The 21,737-nt window shown below is 30.8% G+C and overlaps 1 protein-coding gene across 8 annotated transcripts; it reads right to left on the bottom strand.

Moving 5' to 3' along the window:
- Window positions 1–10,788: 10,788 nt before the first annotated feature.
- LOC132254090 (uncharacterized LOC116803646) lies at window positions 10,789–20,136 on the bottom strand. 8 transcript variants are annotated; one of them, XM_059738467.1, is made up of 5 exons: window positions 19,804–20,136; window positions 17,624–18,674; window positions 13,383–14,250; window positions 11,976–12,026; window positions 11,135–11,245 (listed from the first exon to the last, which is right to left on the bottom strand). In XM_059738467.1, exons 2-4 carry the CDS (start codon window positions 18,590–18,592, stop codon window positions 12,013–12,015), a joined length of 1,851 nt encoding a protein of 616 aa, XP_059594450.1. In that variant the 5' UTR covers window positions 18,593–18,674; window positions 19,804–20,136; the 3' UTR covers window positions 11,135–11,245; window positions 11,976–12,012. The 8 variants fall into 8 exon arrangements, 6 of the variants coding, with proteins under 6 accessions (XP_059594447.1, XP_059594448.1, XP_059594450.1 ...); XM_059738469.1 differs by having other exon boundaries at window positions 11,976–12,023; XR_009466212.1 differs by having other exon boundaries at window positions 11,155–11,245; window positions 11,950–12,026.
- Between the last annotated feature and the right edge of the window lie 1,601 nt (window positions 20,137–21,737).

Here is a 21,737-nt window from a genome sequence, read left to right as displayed (position 1 = left end):
AGAATGATTTTAATTCTATCTTTCAAAGAGTGTTGCCCTTTCCAGCATTCTTGTCAAAGCAAAAGACTATTATCAAAGGTGACTCTCGTGTTTGCACGATGAACATAATCTGGATCAGTCCAGATACCGCGACTTGGATAAGAAACCCTTGCAAAAGCCGGAAGGGTGAACTAGCCTTGGACATAGTTCCTAAGAAAGCAGCTGTTAAGCAAAGAGGTGATGCATGGAAGATTGTCCTTGATGCCTGTCGTCCTGTACTCCATTCGATTGACACTAGGCATTCCGTGTCACATGCAATAAAATAGGTGCAGGAACTGCTAAGGATTTCTTGCGTTTTTGACCAAGCTGTTCAGCGCCTGTCAAAATCGGTAACGAATGGTTGCAAAAGGAATGCTCAAAGAGCATCTCATTCTCTTGGCAAATAGTATGACATGTGCGGGAAATTTAATTTCAGGTGGTTATAAAGCACTACCTTGTGCATTGAATCTTCAAGTATCATTCACGGTAGCCACCCTTTTTTTTTCACACCAAGAAAATGTTTCGAGAAGACTCTTGAAAAGTGTCATGCCCATTTCACCAACCACCCCCATACCCACTCTCTCTCTACATTCTCAAACCCATTGCTCATGCTTCATGCAACCATACCCACTGCTATCCACCCGCATACACATCAACCTTTCACAATGCCCCTACATGCTGCCACCTTTTCTCTCTCTAACGTTTTCATACCCATTAAACCCACTGCTCATATTTCATGTACCATCACGCCCATCACCCCAATGTGAACACCTCACTAAGCACCGTTCTCCTTCCAATATCCAGCTTACCCGCTCTTTTCCTCACCACTCTTTCCTCTCTAAATTTAACCATACCCGTAAACCCGTTTCTCTTTCTATATCATCTTTCCATACTCACCACATGCCAATATTCCCATTTATCTTTTCAATCTCTCTTCCGTTCATATTCATTTTCTTAATCCCGTGCACACAATCTCATAATATCCGAGGTGGTTTCCCACTTTGTGGCTTGGTCTAAAGCATGCCGAGGCGTGGAGATGAATGTTTTCACGTGATGAATAGCAACAATAATCCAGGGAAAGATGCAAGCTTTGTTAACAGGGCGTCAATCAGTTGATGACCCAAGTGCACTGATTTCAAGGGTAAAGACGAGTGTTCGGAATAGCACAGCGAGAAAGAAATCATGCAAACTCTCGTGTGGGATGGCTAATCCCATTAATGACCACTCATAATATGATTTAGATTGGCAAAACTACATTTTTTTATATACCCATTTCAAAGTGGATCTTCCTATCTGGGTACCGTGCCAACATTGAGGATGACGCTGTCGTTTCTCATGCTCAAGTTCAGCAGCATCACATGCCCTTTTTCCTTGCCTGCCAAAGATGTTGCTCCCCACTGTGGAACGAAGCATCGAAGAAGGCACGTGTTGGACTGTTCTAAGGACACATAAATGGATGCAATTGTTGAGGTTCTTCTCGTGAGACTGTGTTCTGGGTTTTGTGTTGGCTACAAGGTGGCTGCTTTCACGAGAAACTGTTAAAGTTTGTGGGCTGTGACTTGAAAGACTTCTTAGTTGCATCGAAGTGGTTGATGTGGTCGATGCGTTTAAGTTTCAGAAGCAATCATAAATTGTCAAGAAGCAGTGCGTCATTTACGTGAAGGCATGCCTCAAATCGTTGACATCTAAGCTCATTGGGAAGATTATCGAGATATCCCTTGATCAAACCCGGATTCATTGGCTATTGAGGCTCAATGATTATGGGGGTGCAGTGGCAGGGGCAGTGAACTTGAAGCCACGTGTTGTCACTTATTCCCTTGATTCTCAAAATTAATTTCCTTGCAAATCGCATTATATATAATTCTTCCAATTGTTTTCTTTTAAATAATGTCGAATTCCCAAATTCTTCATCCTCATTCTGTTTCCTTTAATTGGTTCCTCACATCCACAGTTCTCAAATGATTTTGTTAAATTCCTATTTTATTAAATAATCCTCAAATTTCTAAATCCTTCAAATAATTTTTGCTTTTCAAATTCTCGCCCTTAGATTCATTTTTACGCCCTAAACTCCCGTTTTCCACATATATTTTCCCGATCCCAGTTTTCTTTTCAATTTTCCAAACTCTATTTTTACTAAATAATTCGTTCATTTATTTATTTATTTGTTTTATTTTCATCTTTAGGTTTCTTTTTAGGATTATTTAAGAATCTCATTTTTAATAAAACTGTCACCATCTTTCCTTTTGGCAAACAATTTCTTACGTCTCCTTTGTTTTAAATAAGTTTTAAAATAAGCACAAATTAAATTCTGTAATTTCAATTAAGGGAATTTACGAAATTAATTCATGCTAAAATAAATGGGCTTTGGTGGGAGCCCCACATACATGATTTTGATGATTGATTGATTTTGATGATTAATTGATTGATTGGTTAATTTATTTGTCATGCATGATTGATTTTATTTTGTTCTATGATATGCATGAGATTATTCCTTAATTATGCGCTAACCCCCTCTCTTGATAGCGCATGGTAGCTCGTTGCCCAGGTGCGTACCCACTTTCACTTTTATCAATGTCTATGCATGTTTCGATTTTCACGAGTGCGTGATTTATTTTAGGGTATTCATTGATTTTCTCATTGATTGTCATGTCAGCTTCATTTTATTAGTAGAGATCTGACCTTAGGGACTTAGAGGGGTGCTACGGTCGTTACCGTACCTTCCCGATAAGTAACCTGACCCTCGAACCCGATCCGGTTTTTCACAGACCACCTTTTCCAAAGTAAGGAGTCACACTTAGGGTTTTTCTTTCTTATTTTGTTTACCCTTTTAAAAATAAAACAAAAATAAGTGGCGACTCCACGTCAATTTTCTTAATCAAATAAAAATTAATTTTTCAAAATAAAAATCGAGCTCGCCATTCGAGTGGGAAACGCATGAGCCGAAATGCGGGGTCCACACGCGGCCTTAAACTGCACCTGCAATGGCGCTGCCTAATCCGCTCCTCAATGGTGCCTGAAGGCGCTGGAATGGTGCGCCTACAATGGCGCTTGCATCGTGCCTCCAAGGCACGTGAACAACGCCTCCAAAAGGCGCCTGAATTGCGCCTTGACTAGCGCCTTAACACCGTTAGAGAGACGCCTTGAAGGGTGCTGCATAACAGCGCCTTTACGGCGCTGAAGAGGCACTTTAACGGCATCTGAGTGGCGCTTGCACTTGCGCCTTCTCTGGTGCCTCCAAATGCGCGTGAAACACACTTCCAATGGCGCTGAATCCGATCAAAAGGAAAAACAAAGGCAGTACAATTTTTATTGGCCTAGTATACCATTTCTAAGTGATTCAACATTCGGCTCTGATACCAATTTGTAAGATTTCATATTCTATTCAATGATCATACAGGATCGTATGTTGAATCACATGAAGAAATTATGTTATGATTATTATTAAAAATTGTACCAACCTGAATCCATGTGTGAATTTGAAGACGGTACGGATCTTCTAAGGCTGATGGAAGGCACCACCTTTTTCAGGATTCTCTCAGGCAATGGAAGCAGGAGAGAGAGCAATTCTGTTCTTTCAAAAGGATGTGATAGATCCAAAAAACACAAGTCTAAGCCTTTTATACCCTCCTACCTTAGGGACCATACCCATTGGTTATTGGGCCTCACGGGCCTTAAGCCCATCATCTAAAGCCCGTAATGGCATTGGGCTCTACACATTAGGTGGTCCATACTCAAGATTAAATCAGAAATTGCATGTTAAAAGATAGCTTAATCCTGGACAATGTTTAATATATTGTCGGTCCACATTTATTCTATCAAGAATTAGTTTAAAAAATATACACAAACTTATGAAATTAATAAGAACTCTAAAATCAATGATAATTACAATTTTAAACCAAATTTAATAAGAACTCTAAAATCAATATTAGCAACTACTCATTTGGGATAACTTTTTTTTTTTAATTGAAATCTAAAAATAAAGCTAAAATCACAATTTTTAAAAGAGAATATTGATATTACAAAATTTTTATTAAATATGAAATAACATTTTTATAAATTAAAATGAAGTTTTTATAAAAATAAAAATAAAAATAAAAATGACTTTATTTGGTAGCTATCTCAAAAAAAAATTGTTTTGAAATATAGTTTTTTAGAGCAATCTTTTAAAATGTTTGTTTGATGTTCTGTGAAATAAAATTTGTTTAGAAATCTAAATTATTTTTATATTTTAAAAATATATTTTATATTTAATGCTTTATTTTTAATTATTTTATATACTTATATTATTATTTTTTAAAATAGATATAAAAAAATAAAAATAATAAAAAATAACTAAGAGATATCATCCGAAAGCATCTTCATTTTATACTCTTAGAAAGAAAAAAATGTAGGAAAATGCTTTTGAAAACCGTTGTGAATCACAGCCTAACATTTTCTAACTCAGTTTAAAGCGTGGAACGGAAACATGGCTATACTCGAACACTTCTAAACTCAACCTAATACCCCAAAATTTTTCCTCAAGAAGGCCCACTTTTCCATGAGACTTCGAAAAATCAATGAACTGAGGATTCAATGAATGGGGAGAAAGTACGAAAGCTGAGATAAGAGAGCGTAGCGGTCCTTCCGGCTCCTGTCCAGTCTGCCCCGAGGGCACCTTTCAGCAAAATAAATAAATGGGGTTGGAGACGTGGGCAAACTCCCAACAACCATTTACTACACTCGTGATCATCACCAGTGTTGTTGACTACATTTCATGTTTCTTCCTTAAAACCGTGTATGATCCCAAAACCTCTACTTGCTTCCCCATTCGTGGGATTTTTTATAATTGTACGGTAAATTTTAAAATATTATTTTTTAAATATAATATATTAAAAAAAATTTCAAATTCATGACGCTTTTTGTCGTTTTGAAAAGTGACTCTTAACAACTTCCATCATTTTTATATCAATAATACTATATTCAAAGTTATATCTTTCACATGCTATTAAAAAATTTTGAGTTTATATTAATCTGAGACATTTTTTATAATTCTATAAAATCAATTTTATATTAAAAGTGTTTTTTAAAAATATATTTTTTATGATTTTAATATCAATTGCATAGTAAAAAAATTTGAATTCATATTAAAGTTGTCTCCTTAAGAAATATTTTATATAATTTCACATAATTAAATTTATATTAAAAGTTTTTTTTGAAGAGAAATCTTCAATAATTCTCGTATCAGTCATCTATTGAAATAATTGAATTTACACTGAAGGTGTCTTTTCAAAAAACACATTTCACAATTTTACAAAATTAAATTTACATTGAAATATTTTCTTTCAAAAAACACTTTTAATATAAATTTAATTTTTTCGATAGATGACTAATATAAAAATTGTGAAAGATGTTTATTCAAAATATATATTTAGTATAAATTTAATTTTGTTAAATTGTATAGACGTCTTCAATGTAAATTCAATTTTTTTTCACTATGTGCCTGATATAAAAACTGTAAAAGATGTCTATTCAATAGACACCTATAATATAAATTTGATTTTATAATATGATGGAAATGATATTTTTTTTAACATAAATTCAATTTTTTTAACGTGCATGACTAATAAAAAATTATGAAAAAGTGTCATTTGAAGATATACCTTTAATGTAAATTCAATTTTTTTTTAACACATCATTGATATGAAAAATATAGAAGGTGTCATGTCTGTCCGTAAAAAAAAAAAAAAGATAACAATAATCAAATAAAATAAAATAATAATAATAAAAACCAAAGGTACAAAATAATAAATGTTGATATGACCTGTTACCAAATCTTTATACCGAAAGTTGCAAGCAAGCATATATTAACCAATTTTTCAACTCTTTGAAATTTGGGAGAATTCCTCAATAGGTGGGTTAGACAGAATAATTATTAGAAAGGGCAGTCTCTTCTAATAATTACTGGGGAGGACTTTAATATGCTTAATATACCAAAATTATCCTTTAACTAAAACTTTTAAAATTCAAAGCATTTAATGCATTTCACTTGATTTGTCAATACATTAATGGTACATGAGTCCCACATTTATTGTAATTATTGATATTCAAATTTTAAATCAAAATTTTGGGCTTAACCCTTACAATTATATATAATTTGTTATTTAAATTTACTATTTAAAACAAAAATACTTTTAAAAAATATTTTCAAAATACCATCTATTGTTTTTTTTTACATTTTTTTATTTTTATTCTAATTTTTAATTTTATTGAGAAAAAAAATAAGTTTTATAATTATATAATAAAAATGATGATTTTTTCATATATATATATATATATATATATATATATATTATAATTTTAAATTGATAAATTATGTTTTTGTATTAAATTCAAGAAAGATAAAATGTTTAATTTTTCATTCAGATTCTCTAAAAAGAATAAGAAAATGATAAAGAAGGTTTAATCATTTTTCATTTTCATAATAAAATAATTTTTAAAAATTTATATGATTTTTTTTCCTTTGCATAGTGTTTTTTTTTCATATAATTTTTTTTTTCTCAATCCATCGAGTGGATGATGTTAATATATTTAATATGTTGAATATTAATAAGGTATAAAAGGTGATCCTCAAGATTATTACTTTTATTATAAAATATAGGTACAACAAAAATATGTTATAATTACAATATAAATACACTTACATTACAATAAAACTTAATTAGGAAATTTTTTATAAAAACGATAATTTTGTATAATCATACCAAATTTTACAACATACCTATATCATAAATAATTTTTGAAAACAAATGAAATACTAATTTGAATTCACGAGACTCGAAGTTTTATATATATATATATATATATATACAAAAATTATTAAATAATTTCAAAACACTAAATAAATGTTGTTAATATATTGATACGATGTGTTAATATCAATAGGGTATGAATAAACATTTTTAAAATTATTGTTTTTGTAATGAATATAGGTACAACATAAATGCATTATACTTACAATATAAATACACTATCATTACAATATATTACAACATAATTTAATTTATTTTTATTTAATTTTTTCACGTGTTATATTACCCAATGAATAATTGTGAGTTATTCCATTTAATAGGTGTGTGCTAGTCAATTGAATATTTATATATTATTCCGTTGATGAGTGCTCATAAAAAATAATTATTCATTACATTATGATAACAAAGTTTTTAATTGTATGTTTTATATATAAAACGATATAATAACTTTAGGATATGGTTTTTATTTATGAGATATTCAAAATTATTTTTTTTACAAGGTTCTTTAAAAAATCTCATCTTTTTCGAAAAAAAAAATAGCAAATTTTTAAATAGTAACAACAATTTTTTCAAGGTGAGAAATATACTGTTGATTACCTATCAACCTATACTTGTCATCATATATAAGCCCTACATCATTGACAATCTCAATTTATTTATAAATAATATAGAAAACATATTAAAGGGTAAAATTGTCCTCTAAAGAAGTGAGCCTTCATAGTAATTATTTTTTCCATCCTACCCTATTCGGTAATTCTCCCTTGAATTTTTTATAAAACATTGCTATCAAGCAATATACAAATATAAATTCACGGATGCAAGTATGAAAACAAACCATAACCAGCACAGAATTTGGGATTGCTTCCCCATTCGTGGGATTTTTGATAATTGTACGGTAAATTTTAAAATATTATTTTTTAAATATAATATATTAAATAAAATTTCAAATTCATGACACTTTTTGTTGTTTTGAAAAGTGACTCTTAACTACTTCCATCATTTTTATGTCAATAATACATGTTAAAAAAAATTAAATTTATATTCAGGTTATACCTTTCACAATTTTTATATTAATGACATCCAATTAAAAAATTTTGAATTTATATTAAATGTGTCCATGAGACATTTTTTACAATTCTATAAAATCAAATTTATATTAAAAGTGTCTTTTAAAAATATATTTTTTATAATTTTAATATCAATTACATAGTAAAAAAATTTGAATTCATATTAAAGATGTCTCCTTAAGAAATATTTTATATAATTTCACATAATTAAATTTATATTAAAAGTTTCATTTGAAGAGAAATCTTCAATAATTCTCATATCAGTCATCTATTGAAATAATTGAATTTACACTGAAGGTATCTTTTCAAAAAACACATTTCACAATTTTACAAAATTAAATTTACATTGAAAGATTTTCTTTCAAGAAACACTTTTAGTATAAATTTAATTTTTTAGCATAGATGACTAATATAAATATTGTGAAAGATGTTTATTCAAAATATATATTTAGTATAAATTTAATTTTGTTAAATTGTATAGACGTCTTCAATGTAAATTCAATAGATACCTATAATATAAATTTTATTTTATAATATCGTGGAAATAATATTTTTTTAATATAAATTCAATTTTTTTTAACATGCATGATTAATAAAAAAATTATGAAAATGTGTCATTTAAAGAGATACCTTTAGTATAAATTCAATATTTTTTTTAACACATCATTAATATGAAAAATATAGAAGGTGTACTGTCTGCAAGCAAAAAATAAAAATTAAATGGTTAAGAAATGATAACGATAATAAAATAAAATAAAATAATAATAATAATAATAAAAACCAAAGGTACAAAATAATAAATGTTGATATGACTTGTTACTGGATCTTTATATTGAAAGTTGCAAGTAAGCATATATTAACCAATTTTTCAACTCTTTGAAATTTGGGAGAATTACCCAACAGGCTAGTCTTTTCTAATAATTATTGAGAAGGACTTTAATAGGCTTAATATATCAAAATTATCCTTTAACTAAAACTTTTAAAATTCAAAGCATTTAAAACATTTCACTTGATTTGTCAATATATTAATGGTACATGAGTCCCACATTTATTGTAATTATTGATATTCAAATTTTAAATCAAAATTTTGGGCTTAACCCTTACAATTATAAATAATTTGTTATTTAAATTTAACAAAAATACTTTTAAAAAAATATTTTCAAAATATCATTTATTGTTTTTTTTACATTTTTTTATTTTTATTCTAATTTTTAATTTATTAAGAAGAAAATAAGTTTTATAATTATATAATAAAAATGATGATTTTTTCATATATATATATATATATATTATAATTTTAAATTGATAAATTATGTTTTTGTATTAAATTAAAGGAATATAAAATGTTTAATTTTTCATTCAGATTTTCTAAAAAGAATAAGAAAATGATAGAGAAGGTTTAATCATTTTTTTTATAATAAAATAATTTTTAAAAATTTGTATGATTTTTTTTCCTTTGCATAGTGTTTTTTTTTTTTTTCATATAATTTTTTTTTTCTCAATGCATCAAGTGGATGATGTTAATATATTTGATATGTTGAATACTAATAAGGTATAAAAGGCGATCCTCAATATTATTACTTTTATTATAAAATATAGGTACAACAAAAATATGTTATAATTACAATATAAATACACTTACATTACAATAAAACCTAATTAGGAAATTTTTGAAATTTTTTATAAAAATGATAATTTTGTATGATCATACCATATTTTACAACATAACCATATCATAAATAATTTATGAAACCAAATGAAATACTAATTTGAATTTACGAGACTTGTAGTTTTTTTTTAATATATATATACAAAAATTATTAAATAATTTCAAAGCACTAAATAAATGTTGTTAATATATTGATACGATATGTTGATACCAATATGGTATGAATAAACATTTTTAAAATTATTACTTTTGTAATGAATATAGATACAACATAAATGCATTATACTTACTATATAAATACACTATCATTACAATATATTACAACATAATTTAATTTATTTTTATTTAAATTTTTCATGTGCTATATTACCCAATGAATAATTGTGAGTTATTCCATTTAATAGGTGTGTGTTAATCAATTGAATATTTATATATTATTCAATTGATGAGTGCTCATAAAAACTAATTATTCATTATATTATGATAACAAAATTTTTAATTGTATGTTTTATATATAAAACGATATAATAACCTTAGGATATGGTTTTTATTTATGAGATATTCAAAATTATTTTTTTTACAAGGTTCTTTAAAAAATCTCAATTTTTTTGAAAAACAAATAGCAAATTTTTAAATAGTCACTTGATTGTTCAAAAGTGAACAACAAATTTTTCAAGGTAAGAAATGTACTGTTTATTACCTATCAACCTGTACTTATCATCATGTATGCACTCCACATCATTGACAATCTCAATTTATTTATAAATAATATAGAAAACATATTAAGAGTAAAATTATCCTCTAAAGAAGTGAGCCTTCGTAGTAATTATTTTTTCCATCCTACCCTATTCGGTAATTCTCCCTTGAAATTTTGATAAAACATTGCTATCAAGCAATATACAAATATAAATTCAATGATGCAAGTATGAAAACAAACTATAACCAGCACAGAATTTGGGATTGCTCCTAGCTGTCAGAATCATAAACCCTAAATTTTACATGAACAGAATAAGAAAATAAATAATCCAGATACCTCACAATTCTACAAATAAAGAGAGTTACATACTGTGGTCAATGGAAACAAATTTGGAAACACTAACTTCTGTAGAAAGCCATATCCAATCTCTTTATCCACTTGAGCTTTCTAATACAGGGCCATAGGCAGTAAAACCAAGCAGCAGCTCCAAAAAGAACCATCACAGTATTCAGTGCCATAAGCCGAAGGCAGCGGAAGCAGAAACAAAGATTGCGAAACAAAATCATAATTATCATTCCAATGTATAGATAAAGGTCAGAGCACAAAAACAGACCCCCTATGGGTCTTATATACACAAGCCTCTAAAATCACTCCAAAAAGGTTTTTACAATCTAGACTCGGTATCTTCATCTTCTTTTTTTTTTTCTTTTTCTTTTTTTCTATTGTTACAGTTGAACACCAAAGAAAAGGGGAACTAAAAGAGAAACATATAAAACGAATTTTAGTCTTAAACACTTTGACCATGGACATGTTTTTCTTCCAACCTGCCCATTGAGATGCATTTCCTGCTGTAAACTCAAAGAAAATAGAGGTGTTAAGCAATCACATAACTTAAGGCTGCTTCAATCACGTTTCTGCTCTGTCTTACATCTTAACAAATGGTCCATATTACCCAAACCTCATGGTTCATCTTCAGCAAGCTGCACATTGTATCCATGCTTCATATCTGTATGAAAACAAGGGTAATATTTAGGGAACAGCAAGCAAACATACATTGAAACCAAGCACCCCATAGAATCCTGGGCATGCATGTAAACACCATGCTAGACCAAGAAAAGGATGACAGTCCACAAGCAACAAACTACAGCTCTATGGAACAGTAACTAATGAAAAGTGTTCAAAACTTCAGATGGGTCTTTTTCTTTTGTCTCCAAAGCACTCTCAGGGACATTAGGAAATTAACAACTCAGTACAGATATCAATGATGAAACTTCTCAATTCCATTCATGTGAAAAATAAAGGAACAGAAATATGTTAGACCTTAAGAATATACCATGTTGTAAATTTGAAGTTAATATGTTTTCGTGACCTTAACAGTAGAATGAAAAACAAACAATGGAATGACAAAGATTAATCTATTTTTGAGCTTCAGAAAATATAGATAATATGCCTTGATCAACATTCTTCTCTTCTTGTACTCAACATGGAGCCAAAAAATGGCATGATATGGGGTTTGATGTATGTTGGGATTTAAACCACCAACTCTTATTGCAAAGAAGCTCTCCTACTGCAAGTTTCAGATCTAAGTAATACCCAATCTGAAACAGGACATAGTATCCGCACTAAAGCCTAACCAATAAATATATTTACTTTGTTGTGAATAGAGGTATGCAAGGCACACATAAATTAATTTTGTATATTGGTTCTCACCATTCTGATCAAAAAACCTAAATCACCTTATGCGATCCTGTGTTCTCACATCCATCCATGTTTCTACCTTTCATCTGCTGCAAAAGCAAAGTTTATCCCCATACATTTTTAGAAATAGAAGTGATTCAGAAACCAAGGAGAAAATGAGACCCCCCCAAAAAAATGTCAAGACATGTATAATGTCATTAACTAATTAAGAAAAACTCAGTTCCAGTTCATACACAGGCTTTTAAATCTAACAGGAAAGGGAACAAATAAAAAGAAATAAATCAAAAGCTCAACCACAATTTATTGAGAAATGTCATGTATCAGAAATAACACGCTTGATATGTAAGTCCTGACTGCCAAGCAGGTCATGCTGCTGGCCCATTTTTTGCTTCATCGCCTAAAATCACTGTATAAAGTTACTTCATAAAATATTTTCATATGAATTTAGCATTTTGTCTAGGAATTATTAACAATTGTTGACTGGGTCCCCGGGAAAAAAAAATTCAGAATGAAGAAGCCTTCGCTATTTGTTTTTCTACATGGCTATATTTTCTAATTGATTAAATTCAACCTTTCTAATACTTTAAGAACTTCCAAAGTTAATTGGAAAAAAAGGCTTTGAGGCAACAAAGTGAAATTAAAAAAATTCCAAGTTTGGAAAATACCAAAATTCAAAAGCTCTGTTACTGAGTAGAAAAAATATTGGCGAACCTTTCAGGAATTCAACGTTATGCATTTACTATGTTTACACATGGAAATGTGATTATATTGTGGCTTAAAAAAAATTAAGATCTGGAGGTCCTGCAAACAGAATGTATAATAGGTAAACTATTCTACCTTAGATAATGAAATAGGTAAAGTTATCATAATTGGATGTTTGATTTTGAAAAGTTAGGGTTCTTCTGAAATTTCTAACTTGACAAAGGGCAAAACAGCCAGAAAAGAAAACTTTGAATTGAGGGAGTCCAACATCTACAACAGTGTAGCATGCCAATCAAAATCACAAAGAGGATGTACTTGCAAATAAACAACTGAAAGGGAACTTCATATTAATATATAGGTTGAGCATTAAAGTCAGTGGTTACAGCTTCTTAAGCAATATAATGAAATATCCAACCACCCTATTTATGAAGATCTAATATCACAAACGATATACAAAAATAAGTCATGATCACAATCACCCAATCTAGACCTTCATCAGGAATGCACGGAGAAATTTTGTCCTTGACTGGCAAAAACAATATTATGGATCAAATGGTTGCAAAGATCCAATTGGGTTAACTGTTGATCTAAGAAAATTCCTAGGCAGGGCACATCAGATGTTGGGATATCACTCTTTGCATACGTACTATTTGCCTAGCATCTCTCTTCTGTAAATGAAAATCACCAAGCACATTAATTGCATTAAAGTGTTAACAAAGAATTGAAATGTTGGATCAGGGTACCTTTCATTGAAGGTTTATCATACTTGTCTTTCCTGTCATCTTCATTTTTCCATTCACAATCATCGTCCCCCATCTCATCCCGTCCATCATTCCCAATATCACTTTCACTTGCTGTCTCCCATTCTGAATCATCAGTCTCGTGGCCATATATGTCCCCTGCATCACCTTCACAATGAACACCCCCATGTTTAATTGCTGCTTCTCTAAATAACCAGGCAGCACGCATCTGCTTCTTGACTAATCTTTCAGCATAGTCAGGAACCTTATTTTGCCTCAAGGACAGATCAGGATCACTTGATTGAGAGCACTCATTTATGAACAGAATGGCATCTAACAAGCTCTCTTTAGCTAACCCTAGCATGTCATATGCCTGTGCTCTTCTCCAAAGGCTTTTGGCATGACGGTTAAGAGGGTTGTGAAGACAAAGGGCACGTGTAGCATCACTAATGGCAGTCAATGGTTGTTGCAACAGAAGATGACACTGAGCTCGATTACTGTACAGTACAACTCTCTCTTTTTTTGATCTCATCGGACACAGTGCTAATGCTTCAGAGTACTTTGATGCAGCTCCAGATATGTTTCCAGACGAGAACAGGGAATTTCCTTCAAGCTTGACCACCAGTGCTGCTGCCTGCTTGATATGGAGGTCCTCCTTTGGCATACTCTTTTCCCACTTCAATCTCTGTCTTGAATTTAATAGTTCCTCAATCTGTTCCTTTGTGCGATTACTCAAAGCGTTCCGCCCCGTCCCTTGTGATTGGATACATTCCTGAAGAACATTAACGATGGAATCCCCAAGCTTTTTGTGATCTCCCAGAGTTGAGATCTCTGAGAGGTCTACCAGTGCACCTACAGCCTTGTCAATCACCTATGAAATAGGATGGGAAGCATTAGGTACATAACAGCACAGTTCATATTCAAAAACCCAAAACGGTTACAACTGATGAGTAATGAAATAATAAAAATGTCTAGGAAACATAATTTGAGGCATTTAAGTATAAGTTGCCCTCTGGCAAAGAGTTGCTCCAACTAGTCACCACATATAATTATTTAACAGGATGGTATTCATATCGGTTGAAATTTGAACCTTTATGAACTTATTCCTTTCAAAATGAAAGCAAAACAATGTAATGGCAAAGCAAAGGAAAATTATATCGCTTTAGAAGTGATGTGCCCCTGGCACAGGCTAGTTCAGCATACAATCAATTTAAAAGGATTGTCAACAGCAATTGACTATTTTAGCAGTACAAGACATATGAGGTTTTTTTTATTTATTTATTATTTAATATTGCTGTAAATGTCTAATTTTTGGTAGCTTTCTAGATTTTAAAACTGAAAGTTAATGCCTAATCTATATTACTTCATGGAGAAAATGCAGGCTTTGATTTTAAAGGGTGTTGACAAGGAAATTTTTACCCCTTTTCTCCTAAAAGGAATAATGATACAACTGTCACAAATTGTAAAGAAAGATTCAAAAATATAAACCACTATATTAAAATCTCTATGACACAGGAAACATACAATCACAAATCTACAACTTGCTCCCATAAACAGGGGGTATAGCTAGGCTATTGGACTGTAAAATCTGTAAGGGGAGGTAGGGATCGATTGGTTATAAATAACCCTCATTTTTCATGCCAAAAACTTGACCTCTTCATGTTTCAAAAACATAATGCAAAAAGTTTTCTTCCAAATTCATAAGAAAAAATTTCTACCATAAGGATGAAAAACATAACAGTATAAATGGAAACATTACCAATTAAATACTTGACTTATTAACACTGATCTTCCACCAGAAAATGAGTGTCATGGACACAAAAGGTACCAAAATACATTGCATAGAGAAAGGAGGACCAAGCAATGCAAGGTGCTACTTATAGTGGAGAGCTTCAGTGTACGCATTTATCCTAGGTAGTTTTTGCATGTAAACCAGTGTTTTAAAATGCTATTTGTAATTGGTTATTGAGGCATATGCCTTGAGGTGAGGCTACACATATTAGCTTCAAGGCTATATCCTTAGTACAAGGTAACTAAGCAAAGCCTCACCTTGTTGAGGCTTACAGCCTTTGAAGCTATCTTCAAGGCTATTGAGGTTTAAGCCCCAAATATCCAATGGGTTTAATGCCGTTGTGGGATTTTCGAAATTTAAGCCTCAATATTCAATGGTTTTAATGGGTTTTTGCTTTTATGGGGTTTTTGGATAGTTTTTATAAGTTTTGTGTAATAGAGCAATCACATATGATTATAATTCCTTGGAGGATCTGAATAGTGATAATGATGATATTGTTGAAGATTATTTGATGAAACCATGAGAGAGAGTTGGATTTTGAAAGAGAAACTAAATTAGAAACTACTAACAATGACAAACAATTTTGATTTGGTTATTGTGAATTTTATGGTTTTCCTACTATTCAATTTTCATGTGATTTTATCAGTACTTTTTTTAATGTTTCCTTTTTTTTTTATTATTATTTATTTAGTTTAAACAGAGGCTTACACTTAGTTCCACCCCAAGGCTTATGCCTCACCTCATTTGGACAAAATATCTCAAAACTGCCTTAGTATTTTAAAACATCGGCGTAAACTTTTGGTCCTTGCTGGGACTTTAACCTACAACCACATCCCTACCCAAAACCCTCATCAATCAACTTTTGTTTGGTTGGCTTACCTAAAAAAGAAATTATACATAAATGCTAGTTTAAGTGAGGATCATTGAAGGAGGTAGAGGTAATTAAGGTTGATGGTCAGTTATATGAATGCAACGATCTTCTATGGCCTGGTTTGATTATTCATAAGAAGAAGAGGTGTGGAAAAGTTGCTGGTAAAATTAAGCAAAGGAATAAATAGGGGAAATGTGTTCTATGGTTATGGGTCCCAGTGTGTTAAGTAGTTGCTTCATTTCATCGAACTGGCTAATGAGACAACATTAAAATGCAACAATAAGATGACACTGAAAATGAGAATCTTCATGAAAAGACAATGCTTGATGAGATAAGGAATAACAGATGAGATGGCATGCACATGCAAAAAGAAAACCACCACTAGCACCAGTGAAAGAAAAACAAAAAACCAAGGACAGCCTTTTAAACATACACTTAAAAGGAATAAAAATGTTATGGATCAACCAAAAAGGAAAAAAGGAAGTTTCTAGAATATTGTCTTTAACAAAAAATTGATAGAATGGGATAGACTCATAGAAGAAGGAAAAAAATGCTTCAAATTTTCAAACAAGGCACTACAAAGAATAAATTGAAAAACCGATTAAGTACTTCAGCATGTTTTCTTTCCACTCTTGACTTTTAATTTACACAGTCGAAAATAGTTGACCAACTCAGAAAAGCAAGAAACAACTAAATGTTCTTAAGTCAAAGGCCAAGGTGGATTCCACTCTGAAATACAAAGACTTTTAATTTATGCACAAAATCAACATTAAAGGCATTTCATTTGAACATGTCATTGTAAGTTTTGCATATATCACATTTTAAAAAGAAATAGCATGTCAAAGCTAATAGTGACACCTTTTGCAATAACAAGGTGACAGTTCTTATCGGATTAAATCCAAAAACTTAGGATCTCCAAGTAATTTTAGGGAGGATTCCTCGTCCTTCTTTATCCATACTTAATACATATTTTGTTTCTTTATGATGATGCTGCTAAGAAAAATAATAATAATAACTTATAATAATAATAAAAAAAACTTTGGATCTCCAAGATAAAAAGTATGTTGGAATACCTTAATTGAGTATCTCTTTCCTCCACTAAGTTTTAGCTTTCCTTTAATTTACTTTTTTGATGAATTCCTTTAATTTACTTTACCAATGTTCTGACTAGAAGTTAACAATACCAGGTCAAATGATCAGGATATTTCACTAAGATGGAATGACACCTACTATACATATTCCACATGAATAAATCTTCCATGACATCTTCTTTTATTAATCTGTTAAAGCTCTACTTTCTCCTGGTAGTAACAGAATTCAAACATCATAAGGTTCAAGCCTTTGGCCTTATAAAATAACATAGCAGAAGTGATAGAGAAAAGCTTTAACAATTGAATAATTCATCATAAGAAAACCTAAAAAGAAAAAAAGATATATACAATTCAAAATATTACAATCTGTATCTCTATGAACTTCAATATTGACTCAAGTGCCCGCCATAAACTGGGCAAGACAAATGTCCATGTAATAACAAATTTTTAAGAAACTAAAAAGGAAAAAATAAAATTGAAAGAGTTTTACCTTATGACAAGTGCTGGGATCCTGGAGCAACCACAGAAGGCAGTCTATAGCCATATACTGCCAATCATCTGACGAGCGGGCAATATTACACAATGCTTCAATGATACCAGGACAGCTAGCGACTGGCCCTCTGCCAAGCTTATGATGACAAATTGTCCGCAATAAACCAATACCAGCTGGTGAATTTTCATTAACAAGTCCACCCCACATGCCCGGTAGTTTTATTAAAAATTCGGGCTTGCATATAATAGAAAGAAACTCGGGTTTGAAAGCAAAGCAATTAATAAGCTGAAGGGACCAGCACTGCAACTGACTAGCCCATTCCTCTGCCTTCCTGGACTCCATTTCAACGCCACCCATGCCACGCGTTAGCAGATCACAGTGATAACTCAGCCTTCTGTCAACATACTGGTAAAAATGGGAATAAACAATTTCTAACGAACTCATTGCAAGCTGAATGGAAAGCTCAAGTATTTCACCATGACTAGCCAATGCAGGAAAAGTGCTGGCATATGTAGCCAGGTGTCCCAGAGCTCGCACAGCGACTCTCTGTTCAACCCAAGTTAACCTCCCCCTCAAAAGTTCAACTAAGGGAGGGATTACTCCAGCATGAACAGCACTTTCTGCAAATTCTTCCATGTTCATGGTGTAGGATCCAATAATATGTGCTGCATAATAAGGAATATATATGTTTTGGTCATGAGAGAGCCAGCGCCGATTCTTTAGACCCTTCCAAATTAGTGCAGCCATGCATTCAAATATGCCCAACTCAATAAACTCAGGGTCGTTGGGATGCGCCATAGCAGTATTCCAGAGGCCGCTGATAGGCAGGACTTGACCATCATCATCCTGTGAAGGAAGTTCTCTAAAGAATTTCAATATACTTGCCCTGCGTTTACTTGGATTGCCTTCCTTCATGACACAGAAGAAGCATCCTGGGTATGGACAGTCTGGTGATACTTTATCCATGTTCAGATAAATAACTACTCAGTAATCATAGAGCATCAAGTTAATTCCTCCTAGAACTTCTGGTCATAAAATTACTTCAACACTGCATTAAAAGACACATAGTTTTGGAAGGTTAGATGCAAAATACAAATCAAATGAATCATATAGAAACAGAAATAACGAAACTTGGCAATGTTGTTGTTTTTTTTTTTTTTTTTCAATTTTAGAATAAGGTAATGCCATATTCTCCAAATAACTTCTCTTAATTGACGAACAAGCAACAATGCATAAATGTCACTGTTAAATCATTATAGAGCATTATCAATGTAATTGTCGAAGAAGCAATTTGGAACCCATTCAGGAAACTGTATCAATTTCCTTTTGAATCCATGGCAAGTGTGTGCATTGACTATTAATCTTGAATTACTCCATGACCTGTTAATAGATATTGCAAATGCCATAACAAGTAAAAAACCATATATGACATTCTTAAATTGTTTTACATGAATCTACACTCACAATCATGCATACCAACTCTGCACCCCAAAAGTGAAGATATCGTTCTTATGTATTTAAGAAATTCTTGTGCCAATTTATCTTGACCAATCACTTTCACAATGATATTTTTCAAAAAGAATGGAAAAAAAAAAAAAAACCAGCCAAAGCTACATGTTATTGTTGCAAATTCAAATCATTTATATCTTACATTTTCCACATGAAGGACCCATATGTGAACAACACAAGAATGCAAAATAAACAAGACCAGAAATCTAACCAATATCAAAAACCCAGATTAAGGAAATGCAAAACCTAAGAGAAAAAAATTATTTTTAATGCAGGCTTCAGGATCAATGTCAAGCATTTTTTTTAGTAAAAGGAATAAAGTTAAAAAAAATAAAAATTTCATCAGTTAAGAGTCCAAAAAAATTGCCCATAAATTAGCATGGAAATTAAGGTCAAACATTGTCAAGCATGAAACACCAGAGCAACAGAATCGCCTCTTCCCCACACATAAAGCTAATGGTTTCTAAATCAATCAGATCTAAAGAGTAACACATTTGATAGAAACAAAAACCATCCTCAAGTTCCCAAACCCTAATCACGTGGTCAACCAAAAGGAAAAGAAAAATCGATCAAGATTCAAGTTTGCTGGGAGTATACATACATTGATTTCCATAAAAGAACACATTTTTTATAAACAAAACGGAAAGGAAGAGATGAAAACGCGATACCTCATGAAACACAAACCCGTTCTCTATGTATGACGGCGAAGAAGAAGCAGAAGTGAATGGAGCAGCTTCAATAAAACAAATACCACAGAATCATGGACCAAAACAAAACTGCTTTTCCGCTTTTAAGTTTTTGCTGCGAGAAAGCAGATTGCTTTTCTGTGAATTCTCTGTTTCTACTTCTATCGTTGCCCAATCGACGAGCGCAGAGGGCGAGAGCTAGAGAGAGTTGAGTAGCAGAGAGCAGACGCCTCAATACGACGGCGTTTGGGGATTCGGACAGCGGAGAAGATCTCGCAATGAAAACACTGTTTTAATGCAATACCCAAATTAATTCTCCGGGATGGATATGTTCACGGACGCTCTTTGTTGAATCCAATTACATTCACGCGCTGTCCATTCCCACTTTTCTGTATCATGATTGGATAGTGGGAGAGAGCGTGTGTGATTGCAGGTGGGTTAGGTTTGGATATTAAAAGTTTACAAGACGGGCCATCCATTTTCTGTATTATTATTGCGGCCACTGTGTAATTTTGCTTTATCTTTCTGAGATCGGTCCCATCTCATTACACGCCTGTCTTGTTACCGTTGTCTTTGAAGGAGGCAATCATCTGTGATTACGATATTAAATGCATGGATTTGGACCGTGTATCTTCGTGGACCCATTTCAGTACTACAGAATTGACAGCCCACATTTATGCGGTTCTTGTAGTTAACTGCAGCTGATTTGCTCCTTTAAAAATAGAAATTTTCAGACACATCCTTTGATTTTCCTAAATGATAATTATCACCCTTTATGATTGCTTTAAAGTAATTTAAGCGTTTTCAAATTAATGAAGAGAGATGAAAAATGAATAAAAAAATAAACTACAAAAATCTAAAAAATATCTTATTTTCCTTTACATTTTTGCCTTGTTACCGTTTTTACTTGAATTTATTCCAATTTTAGATTTTATTATTTGGTTTCAAATTTTCAATGCACCATAAAAGGAAAAAAAATTAAAAACATAAATTATATTCTAAAATTGCTTATCCTTTATTTGCAAATACTAGAAATGGTTAAAAAATAATTGAAAGGAATTTTTGAATTCCTTTGGATATCTATTTTGCTTTTTGATTTTATTTCTTTTATTATGTAACAACTTTTCTAAAATATTGGTTAAAAAAATAGATTTAAAAAAAAATATCAAATGAATTTAAAATTATTATAAATATTTAGAAAATTCTCAATGTTTTTTCATTAAATTTTTTTGAATTTTTCAATAAATTTTATAATTTTATAATAAAATTTAAGATTTTTTTTCAAATAAATATAAAATCAATTGAAAGTGATAAAATCTTTTAGTTAAAAATTATTTATTATATGGTACCATTGCTAACGTTTTAAGTTTTTTGATATTTGTGACTTAAATAAAATATAAGTAATTACTAGTAATTTGATACTTATTATAATTTACTGCTTAAAGTATTTTATTAATTATATTATCTTCAATAGTTAAGACTGAATATAAATTTAATTAATGTGAATAAATTTAAAATTTTCAAAATATGGAAAAGAATATGCCATAAAAAACATTTAATAAAATATAAAATACAAAATGTTAAAAAAAACCTTAATTTTATTAAAAAATTAAAATAATGTTAACATATAAGAAAAAAAATGACAAAAATATAATAAAAGGAAACAATAGGCAAGGATATTAAGTAGATTTTATAAAATATATATTTTTATTTTATTTAACTTAATAAATGAACCGATATTTAAATTAAATACACTTAGACATTATAAATTTAAAATTTCATTAAATTTCAACCAAAAGAAGATGAGTGAAATTAATTTTATAAAATAATTTTATTTTTTAGTTTATTTCAATTTTATAATATTATTTTTATTTAAAATTTTGGTGGTATTTGAAATGCAATTAATTTCATATTTT

The sequence above is a fragment of the Vitis vinifera genome, chromosome 7 (genome assembly GCF_030704535.1).
Source record: "Vitis vinifera cultivar Pinot Noir 40024 chromosome 7, ASM3070453v1".
In the NCBI taxonomy this organism is placed as follows: Eukaryota; Viridiplantae; Streptophyta; class Magnoliopsida; order Vitales; family Vitaceae; genus Vitis; species Vitis vinifera.
This window is presented reverse-complemented; position numbering and strand designations above follow the sequence as displayed.